Here is an 11551-nt window from a genome sequence, read left to right as displayed (position 1 = left end):
GCTAGACTTAATGTACTGTAGGTAATATTTGTTGCTCAGTGTTGGAGGGGATGGAAGAACTCAATGCCAGTGAGAGACTGGAAAGAGTCCTTCTTCCCTGGGTTGTTATGGTGACTAAGCAGTGCTCTCTTGCCAGAGGCTCAGGCACTTGATCCACCAAGGGAGGGAATTTGGGGCAATGAAGGATTTCTCTCTCCTTCCAAACTGGCAGAGGACCCTCATAGATTTGTGAATTTTTCAGGGAGACATTTTACTGCATAATATTTTTCCTGTATTTTCTTTCTCTTAAAGCAATTGAGTTTGGTTTTTAGGTTTGCTTGTTAATCAGTATTAGAGTTAGTTCCCAGGACTCACAAGACAATTATGTATTTTCATTTCAAATTTTTGATGGAAACCATCTCTAATTGTGGTTAACAAACACTGAGCATCTTCTATGTGACAGGCACCAACTGTAGACCTTACAGTGTAAAGTATATAAAATATCTTCACACACATTCCCTTACTAAATTCTCCCAAGAACCCTAGGGAAGACTGATCTTATCATCTCTGTTTTACAAACCATGTAATAGAGACTTGGAAGGTTGAACTTAATAAAAACTTTTGTGGTACAGGTCTGGTAAGTACCAGAACTTTAAATCTATATTCATGTTCTTTCCATGTAATCCAACTTAGACACTTAGAGATTCCACTCTGAATGTCCAGTGGTTCTGTGGGAGAGAGGAGTCACTTTACCCTCCAGTCATTAAAACATAAGGTTACCGAGAGCAGCACCGAGCTTCCTTCATAGAGTCCTGATGATATCTTTATTTCAAAGCACTTCTCCTATTTCTGGTCACTTTACTCCTAATTTTTTTGGAGAAGTGGGAGGTGCCCCTTTTCTTACCGGGTACCCAGTTGGCACAAAGGGAGGATACACTGTTCAGGATTGCAAAGGGCTGGGAATGATGGGGAGCGAAGTGTCAAGCATTGTTAACTTCTTTGAGCTAGAGAATGGGGGCTGGGAGCTGTGAAGGAAAGTAGAAAAGTAGAAGGGTAGATCTACAGAGTGATGTGATAAGGATAATTTAATGTTTTTTTGCGGGAGGAAGGAGGAGAGTTGAGTACATTTTAAGACAGAGATAAAGGAGTCAACAGAGAGGAAATAAGAATGTGGGGAAGGGAGAATTGGGATATCCCACAAGGATAGTGAGAGGCAGTATGGGTGCAATGGTGCAGGCAAAGGGCTTAGCCTGAGGTACTCTTTTTAGATAAAAGCTAGCATATTGTGTTTACTTTGTCCCAGACATCATTCTGAGTGCCAGCCATATGCGTGTGTGTATTTCATCCTCACTACCACCTTATAAGCTAGATACATGAGGGACTAAGACTCAGAGAAGCCGAATGACTTGCCCAAGGCTACACAAGTAGCTACAGAACTAGGATCAAACCCAAGCCGTCTGGCTGCACAGTTCCAGAGTTCATGCTCTTACCTACTATGGCACATTGAAGAAAGGGGGAGTAGACAGATAAAGCTCAGCACAGGAGGGAAGTTTAGGGAGTTTAAGCAGGGTGGCCTCCATCTCTTAGGCAGTGTGTTTGTGTATTTGAGCGCATTGAGTATATTTGAGAAGGCGGGTACTGAAAAATCATTGAGTGGTAAATGTCCTAGTTACTTCATATGTCTTACTCTCCCTCTCCCTATCCATTACTATGGAAGGGAAATGCATGTATATGATACAATATCCTAATAGTAATCTGCACAAAACCAATATTTATCGATCAGTTAGTAGCTGCTACATTATTAGTAAATCTCCACATAACTTTCAGTCGCCTCCAGAACAGATAGGCACGCAAAGCCATCACTCTTTCATTTGTTAGACAGATGTACCTCTTCCCGCTCAACCCTTATGGGGCACAGGTGTACATCTATTAAACTAAAGGTGGCAGAATAAAGTGCTCTCTTGACTATGAGCCTGAAGGTTGACTTTCTGGCCAGACTAAAAATAATTAAAATAAATAAAATAAAATAAAATAAAATAAAATAAAATATTCTTAACCAGACATTAAACTAACTTCCATAAAAATAATTTGTAAAACCAAACAATAAAAACTCCTTACTTATATATACAATTTTTTAATCAGATCGCTTTTACTAAACTGATAAAAACAGGAAAGGGAAGGGAGGGGAAGGGAAGGGAGAGGAGTGGGGAGGAGGGAAAATTTTCAGAACCTCAAAACAACATAAGTCTGTCTATCTCTCTTTCACACTCCTTGGTCAGTATGGGTTGAATGAGGCCTCTGCTTCACAATTCCTTACTTGGGGTTTAGTCTGATGGAGCCAGCATCATCTGAAGTGTCACTCTGCCATAGCAAAGCAAGATGTGTGATGAATCGTGCACTGGCTGTTCAAATAGAAGTGACACACGTTGCTTCTCACATTTCATTAGCCATTGCAAGTTTGACAGTCATGTCTAATTTTGGGGTAGGGAAGAGAAGAACCATTTACCCTGTCCAGAAAGAGAACTGATCATAGTAGCCTAGGTTACTTCCCCAAGGGATTTATCCCTAAAAACATATAGACTCACATAAAAGATTTTTAGCCACTGCCACTGTGTTTCCTCCAGATGGTCCTACCTAATTAAGACATCGGAATTTGTAGAATCCTGCAAATTCTGCTTACTTGCTGTCAGCCCCAGCTCTTCTCATTCTGCCGCCCACTTTTAGACCAGGTCTCTGATTCTCATTGGTGCACCCAATGAGTTTATTCCAAAAGTTTGTTTAGGGCTGTTGGGATCTCTTGAGTCCTGATATAAAGAGAAAGAAAGTTGGCCAGTTTCTCTACATAAACCTTGTTGCTCTTCCTCCAAAGAGCTGCATCTCTCTAGCCTCATAGCAGTTGTTGACCCCTGAGCATACTGTGATATTTCATGACCCTATGCCTTTGCTGATGTGGCTCCTTTACAGAAATGCCCTGCCTTTCCCACTGTCCAGCAGAACACACAAACTTGAAGACTCAATTCAAATTTGTTTTTCTGTAATTTGTGTGTGTCTTCCCCATATGCAAATCCTTACATTTTCTGTAAACCTCTGCTATCACTGTTTTCTTTAACTGATTACTTATTTGTGCCTTCTGTTAAAGTTTTGAGACTAGAGAAGCTATCTTTTTACATCTCTGTATCCACAGTACATTACTAGGCAGCAAGTAACTTAAAAGATCTTTGCTGAAGTGAAGATTATGGAACTATAGAATCTCTAGGGTTAACAGTAGAGAAAAGTAAAGTCATGCTTACCAGTTACAACTGGTCTTCTTAAGAAAAAACAAGCTTCTTTCAATTGAATCATTTCTAATCATTAAAAGTTGATCCTTTGTTTATGTAACAAATTACCTAACATATTTAATTATAACAGAAGAATTTTTAAGGTTTCACTTGTGCTGAAAAATCAGCAATTCGTTTTCTTCTAAATTTATTTCTGCATTATATTTATAGTCCTATGGCCTAGACTGGCTGCAGTTGATTATGAGGAAGCATGATGGGTTTAGGAGATGGATGAGGTACCAGACTGAGGGCTGTGAACTGCAATGGAACAATGCCAGACTCATTCTCTGAAAAAGAAAGCTCTGAGGTTAAAAAACATACCTACAATCAGCCCACAACTTTTTTTTAACCTCTGAGAGAAAGAATTACACACTGTTTTCTTTGGGCATATTTCTTAAGATCTCATGTCCCCTTCAAAGCTTTCTTTGATATATGTGGTATATGGAGATGGAAGAAAGGGAAAATAGTGAGAAAACAGTTAAAATGTATTTGAAATAATTTGATTCAAAGAGAACTACTCTCTAAACCCTTAGCAACAATGTGTTGGACCATGTGGATGTTTAGGTCCTGTACTGGTGGCTTTTCAGGAGAAAATGTAGAATGTCGGTTTGGAAAGGTGGTACAAATTGGAAATCTCAAAGAGGGTAGCCTCCCAACTCAGCAGACAGCCAGAAAAAGTACCAAAGAAAATTGAGTTTCAGGCAGTTTCCCAGTTTGTGCTTGATGGTCTACTATAATTATTAATAGTACCGTATTTGGTTCTTAACGTGTTTTGGTTGAGTGGTCGCCCTGGTTTTAGGTCACACAGAGTGGAGAATATTGGTGTCGTGACTGGGAAGGAACAAGAATCTGGAGTGAAGAGGGCTCAAGGAAGAATTATTTTCTAAGGATAAATGCTGTTCAGGATTTTCCTTAAAAGGCTCTTATAGTGCTTCCTGAAATGCCTTGCAGACTTTCTTCTGACGCGTTTCGCATCATCAGTTTATTTTTCTTTGGTGCTGCTTTTATGGGGCCAGTGCACCTCAGTGTGGCCTGGATTTCTTTTAGACTTGTGGGCAGCAGTAGTGTGTGTGTGTGTGTGTGTGTGTGTGTGTGTGTGTGTTTCCAGCCTAGACAGATTGGCTGTGAAAGGGGTGATAAGAATAGAGAGAAGCACATACCAGTAGACCAAACTTCCTGTGCACAAGCCTTTGAATGCTGCATTTCACTCTCTGAAATAGCATTCATCTTAAGGCTGGGATCATTTATTCCCTCTGGAATTAAGCAATAGCACTGGCAGCAAAAGAAACTATTTTAGGAAAGAGATGTGGGAAGAATTTTGCTATGTATTATAGGCTAGGCAGAAGTAACTTTCATGCTTTTGAAGATCACACTGCCTTGCTAAATGGAAACTGACAACTTTCAGATAATTCCAAATGTAATTAATGTCCAGGCTGATGTATACGCACTAATCTAGAAAGATTAGTAAAGACTGAGTTTAGATGCTTCAACAGAATTCACCTAAAGTGTAGAAAGAGCACTTTTCTTTTTAGAGATTAGCCTCTAATGCAGATACTATTGAGAAGTAAAATATAGCATCTCGTTCTTGTCCCTCTCCTCACATATGCCCTTTCAGGTTGTCTTTGCATATTCCTATGTAGACTTTTCTAGATTGTTGGAGAAGTTTAAAATAAGGCAATGAAGGCTGAGTCCCCCTACCCCCTCCCCGTGAAGCTGAGGTGGGTAGGGCTTGGCAGCTAGTGGCAGCTGAGGAGATAAATAAGCGCTAGAGTTCCTGGATGGACAGGGTGCAGAAGCGTCTGGGGTGAGGTTGTGCGACTGTGAGTGCCTGTTGTGGGAAGAGGCCATGAGGACAGAGCTGCAGCTGGAGTCCAGAAGATCAGGGAGTGAAAGGGAGGTGGGGGCTTATAGGAACCAATTTAATAGTCCTTTTGATCAAGCTATTGCTTTTTTTGGTGGGGGAGGGAGAAGTAATTTAGAGGAGAGATAAAAATCTGATACAACTTCTATCTCGTCATTTAATGAATGTATTTAATGGGAACAAGGGTATGTCGGTCTGTTCCTATTTGACTTTTCTATTTGATACTCCTTTGATAATAAAGAGCAAACTGCCCTCAGAATGTTGTCTTTACAAATTTGCTGCAATTAGAAATGGAAAACTGTGGCCCAGTGCTGTTTAAAGTTTTTCTATTTTGTTACTGATAACCAGTTTGGAAAATGTTTTTCTCTGGAAGGATTTTGAATTGTCATTTAACTTTTTTTCTTTTCACTTTGGCATTGGAATTAAGAGGTGAAGATCTTGACATTCCCCAACTCAAACATTGCTGTCTAGGCTTATGATAAGCATTTTGTAAGTTATAACCCGTTGTTCACAAATATATAGTAAATTGGCTGAAAAGACAAGAATCATATATATCTATCTATTTTATACGGGGAGCTTGGCGAAGTGTCGGTACCATTATGACATCAGTGGCCCTATATGTTGATCTTATTTTCCAGCTAAATGAATCAAAGATGTGATGATCTCAGAATTTGAAATACAATAATGTCTATCTGGAAATGACATGAAATGTTCTTCATTTTCATGCAACATTCCCACTTTATCATTTTAATTACTCATGTAAGAAATTGGTGGAAAATACCTTTACATGGTGATGAGACATAAAGAGTTTTGAAGCGTTTTAAGAAAAAGAAATCGAAGACCTAGTTAATGCCCTTTAAATTAAAAGATTCTTTAAGTAACATTTTTCTTTGTGTGTGTCTAACAGTAGAATGATATTTCTATAGGAAGTTAGAGAGTTCATTTTAAGGGCAAATATTAAATGTATAGTGATGAAAGAGCTAGATTTTGTTGAAAGTAGATAGCCAGAGGCAGGGAAAAGGGAGTGAAGATTTTAAAAAATGGAAATTAAAAAAGCCTTTGAAGTGGTTGGAGAATTGATAAGGAAAGGCTTACTGAGTGCTGCTTTCTGCTAGGATTGGCCTTGGGATATAAAAATAAGGAGGGCAGCCAGAATAGAGATTGGGAGGATAAGCAGGCATTGTTAACCCAGGTGTCATCTGGACTCTTGAATATATCTATCAAAGATGATGGAAAATCATAACGAGCCAAGCGTCTCTGTGTTTATGTGTGAGATGAAATCACCAGTGGTCTCAGCCTCTTCAGTCTTTTTATTAGGAGTTGTCTCCATTATCATAAACTCATTGACCTTCTCCTCCCCTCTGTGTTCTAGGAGAGACAGCGTCTGGAGACGATCCTCAGCCTTTGTGCTGAATACACAAAGTCTGACAGTCACTTGTCTACTGGCACCACCGTGGCAGATGTGCAGAAAATCAATAAGGAACTTGAGAAGCTGCAGCTCTCTGATGAGGAGTCTGTGTTTGAAGAGGCCCTGGTGAGCCCTGATGTCAGATACAGGTGCCACCAGAAAGGCTCTGTCCATGATGCGGACTTGGCTGTCTTCGGGAACGTCAGTCAGAGCAATGCCAGCTTCCTTTCCCCCAGGAGTGTCAGAAATGAGGAACTGCTCAGGGACCTCACCAGGAATCCCCCACCACCCTCCTCTGCCTTTCCGAAAGCTTCCAACGAGTCCACTTACTTAAGTATACTACCAAAGGTAAAGATGGCAGAGCACAGAGACTGGGATGGAAGGCCTGGGACTATGTACCTACATTACCCTAGAGACTAGAGGCTTTATCATGCTTGTTTTCTAAAATGTTTTCAGTGAAGCTTCAATTTAAGAGGTAATTAGCAAGCTGCAGCAAATTAGTGTTTACTATAAAGTAACAAATTTTCACTGTAAAAAAAATGTAGCGGTACAGAAAAGGAGAAAAACACGTTTCTCTTCATCTTGTCCCCTCCCAGTTGTACATCTGAAAGATAAACATTTAAAGTGTTTTACATGCTTTCCTAATATTTCTGTGCATATTCAGCCATATATTATAGACATAGACACACACACATACAAACATAGTGTTCTGCACTTTTTTCACCCCTCGCTAAATGTCTTGAGCATCTTTGCATATTAGTACACACAGCTTTACTTCATTCATTCTAACGGGGCATATGTGTTCTATTGTTTGGAAATGCTATTTAAGTTATTTCCAGTTTTTCGATGATAAAATCTACATGCGGCAAATATTCTAGGTATGTATATATTTGCACAATTGTGCAAATGTTATTTGTAGGATCACTTACTAAAAGTGTGATTGCTCGATCAGAGTTTGTATATTATTCATTTTAATCAATATTTCCAAATTATACTCTCAAAAGACTGTATTTCCAGGTTACACTTTCACTAACAGTTTATTTTATGAGAGCACCTTGTTCTCCATAAACTTACCAAGGTTGTGCATTATCAGAAGATTTCAATTTGCTAAGTTAATAGGTATTTTAATTTGCTTGTCTTTAATTATTCATGAAATTGGACATCTTTTCATATTTTTAGTTGTTAATTTGTATTTTAAACCACTTATTCATCTTCTTCACCCATTTTTTAAAAAATGTCTTCTTTTTACTAAGTAATAACTATTTGTGGCAAGGAAGTTAATCTTTCATCATGAGTGGTCACTTTGACATTTGACTATGACTTTTTTTGGACGTATAAGAGTTTAAGATTTATATGTCATTATAATTATTATTTAGGTATCTGTTTGCTGATTTAAAAATATCTTCCAAATTTGAGGATTTTTAAAATGGAGTTCAAAGAAAATCTTGATGTTATTTTTTTTTAACACAGGTTAAGAGCATTTTTTTTATTGAATTAAAAAAGATTTTCCCTACCAGTTTTCTAGAAAGACTTTAAGAGCACATATGATAAAAGATATTAAAAGATATAAATTTTATTATAATAAAATTAGGAATAGTAAATAACAGGGGAAAGTAGATACCAGGAAAACAGGTATCATAATCACGAGAACTTATTTATTTAAGGATAAATAGGACAAATTAATGAATTTATTTAAGCAACTCTGACCATTAAGTTCAACTCTGAGATTCTTGGCAATCATGACCAAAGAACCAAAAATAAAAAATATTTATTAGTTATGTTTTTGGTATAAGAGAAGGACACATACTGATTCTTTAAGAGAAAGACTTTATCACAGTGCTAACTTCTGGAGGTAATTTATGACGTGGGGTACTGTTGAGGGGAGTTTGTGTGTTTGTTTTTATTCTTGTTTGGCTGCAGCAAGACTTTTTCTTATTGAACAAAGTTGAATGTTCCTGGTTGGAAGTCCTTTGCTACCCATTGACTTCTCCCATCATATGCATCAAGGCTCTGGACTGTTTAATCTCTTCTTTCTTCTAATGAGCACATTTACCTTACTAATTCTCAATGGAGAGCAGTTCTGAATAGGACATCTGTCTCTATTGCCAGAAAGATGCAACCGTTAGAAACTAGGATGGGTGGCAACAGAAAGAAGTCTAACTATGGGCGGTGAACACACAATGCAATGTATATATGTATGCCTTACTGTTGAATCGTACGCTTGAAACTTACTGGATTTCATTAACCAATGTCACCATAATAAAGAAAGAAAGAAAGAGAGAGAGAGAGAAAGAGAGAGACAGAGACAGAGACAGAGAGATAAGGGAGGGAAGCGAGGAAGGAAGGAAGGATGGAAGGAAGGAAGGAAACAAACAAACAAACTAGGATGGAGTAGAGCCAAGAGTTGTTATTCAGGCAAAGTAAATAGCCCATCATTTGAATATTTGACCCGTTATAATCAGACATTGGTTTTCCATAGAAATTCTTTACTACTTTTTTTTTTTTTTAATCTTAAATCCTTTCACATTTCTTCCTTCATGGAGATCTGCCAGATGTAAAGACGGTGAACTGTGTGCTTTCTCTAAGGACTATCTTTTTAGAGACAGGTTTCTTCCTGAAGAAGGCTGTGACAAGAAAGCTGTTGGTGTATAAATGAGCAGATCATGACAGATGTTTTTCATTGCTCAATTGTGTTTTTGTGGAATAGGAGGCCTCTGAAGCTTGGAGCAGCATCCTTGTGGTAAGAGATATAATTCTGTGCCTCCTTGAGAGACAGTAAACATCAAGGGCACCTCTCCTTACCACACTGCAGCTCAAACAGATGGCAAGTGAGAGGGCGATGGGTTCCAGGAATGAGCTTTTCATTTTTTTACTTTTTGAGGGCAGACATATGTTGTTACCTTGAGACAGCTGATAGAGAATCTTTTTTTTTAAATCCTATTTATTCTAGATGCTCTTCTTTTAGTAATCTGCTCACTGAATTATTTACTTCACAAAGTACAATGAAGTAAATCAATTTAAGGGGCAGTAGAGAAGAAAGGAATGTGAAAAACACTCAGCAGATTTATGAAACAAAGATTTAATGATATTTAGGAAACCAGAGATTTACTTTTCTGGAACTTGCTTTACCTAACACTTAAAGATGCAGATAACCTTGGAAATATGTTAATTTGAATTAGCTTTTGTCAATCTGTCTACCATCACCTGAGGTGAAAGCTGAGACTAGCTCACTCTTCTCTTTTTTTCCTGCAGTTTTATCAAGATATAATTGACATACAGCACTGCATAAGTTTAAGGTGTACGGTGTAGTGACTGGACTTACATATATTGTAGAATGATTACCACAATCATCTTAGTTAACACTCATTATCTTATATAGTTACAAAAAAATGCTTTCTCCTAGAGATGAGAACTTTTTGACTCTTCTCTTTCTGAATAATCATTCTATCTACATTGCAAAGCCCTTTCTGAATAATCATTCTATCTACATTGCAAAGTGGAACCTCCTCCGCCTGCAAGAGGTTTCTAAGAAGAGATCTACAAAAAAGAGGGCAGATGGAAAGCATCTTGACCCTTCTCTACTGTCTCTTCCCTTTCTCTATGTGAATCAAGTTACCTCAAAGATGGCATATTTGGGAATGCACATCTACGTAATGGGCTTATTAAAACGTCACTCTCAGTGGGATTCTATCCATTACAATAAAAAAAAAAAACTTTCAGGTAGATTAAAATTAAAGTTTTCTCTGTCACCGTAAAACTAAAGCTATTTTAGTGGCCACCACACCCTTGGCTCCCTTTTGGCTTTCTTTATTTGAACACAAATAAGTTTATAATATCCTCACCCCATTCTATCACAAACTGGAGCTTTAGAATGCCTTTTGAAGACGTCGCTTTTATAAATAACAGTAAAAAACAGTCATTTCTTAGGTAGCATTCATTGCTATAAACAGCATCTCAAGTTACCGATTATTAAATATATCTATTGTGATAAATTTTCTCAAAACTTTGAGTTACACGGATACTTATAGTTGCCACTATTACCTATCTTTATACTTTTGTAGATTGTTCAGGTTTTGTTTTCTCTTAATGCTTTACTTCCACTAGTGAGAGAGATATTTTTAAACCATGTTGGAAGTTGAAACCTAATATGAAATGTTGACCCAACAGGATACCAGTCTTCTTGAGTCTTTCCTGTTAAGATTACTCGTCAGTGATTTAGGAATGCCGTTCATTATTACGGGCATTCCTTAGGCCCTAAAACAGGCACCTAAATATTAGGATAATGGTATTCATTGTCTATGATAAAATGGTCAGCAGTTGTTTTATTAGTTGATTAGATACAGATTTTAGGTGACAATTAAAAAGCTAAATGTCAAAGCTTGGGAGGCCTGCATATCTTTGCTCTAATCATCTTGAGATACTTGTGACTTCTCAATTGTTTAATCTCCTTAAGGGGCAGCAAAGTAGGGTAAAAAATAAAGAATATGAATAAGGAATAAAAAATACAACATGATACTTATCTTCTTAAAGTTATTTTCAGGATTGTTAAATAAATTAAATGAACTTAGGGAAGTATACTAAATTTTAGTGTGTTTTTTGGTTAATTTAAATATTCCTTTTAATGATTAGCGAGTAATCTTCAACAATTTACTTACCTGAGCTGCTGTTTTCAATTACCAATTGTGAAATTGTATAATCATTGACTTACTGATGCAAAGAAATTACTTCTTTTTCAAAGAGATAAAACTTAGATATACCAGCATCTATTGACATATATAAAGACTGGTCTTGGCCTGATAATTAATCTGAAATTCTTGAAAAAAGAGGCTATTTTCGATTCATTGTATTCTCTTTTTCAAATCAGAGGCAGTCACATTTTGGCTGTGTGTATGATCAAAAATCCTTTCTTTCCTGGGCTTCTGTCTTATTTCATCTCACGAAAGGCCATTGGCCCAGTTAGTGTCTTAAACATCATATAGGAAGAAA

General features: G+C 37.4%; 1 protein-coding gene across 1 annotated transcript in view; it reads left to right on the top strand.

Moving 5' to 3' along the window:
• The window catches only part of PHLDB2 (pleckstrin homology like domain family B member 2), a 111848-nt gene that overhangs the window by 40589 nt on the left and 59708 nt on the right, over positions 1 to 11551 (top strand). Inside the window, exon 3 of the mRNA XM_011355526.2 lies at positions 6530 to 6913. Coding sequence (XP_011353828.1) covers positions 6530 to 6913 — 384 coding nt within the window. The remainder of the gene's footprint in view (positions 1 to 6529; positions 6914 to 11551) is intronic.

The sequence above is a fragment of the Pteropus vampyrus genome, unplaced genomic scaffold, assembly GCF_000151845.1.
Source record: "Pteropus vampyrus isolate Shadow unplaced genomic scaffold, Pvam_2.0 Scaffold1, whole genome shotgun sequence".
Taxonomy (NCBI): Eukaryota; Metazoa; Chordata; class Mammalia; order Chiroptera; family Pteropodidae; genus Pteropus; species Pteropus vampyrus.
This window is presented reverse-complemented; position numbering and strand designations above follow the sequence as displayed.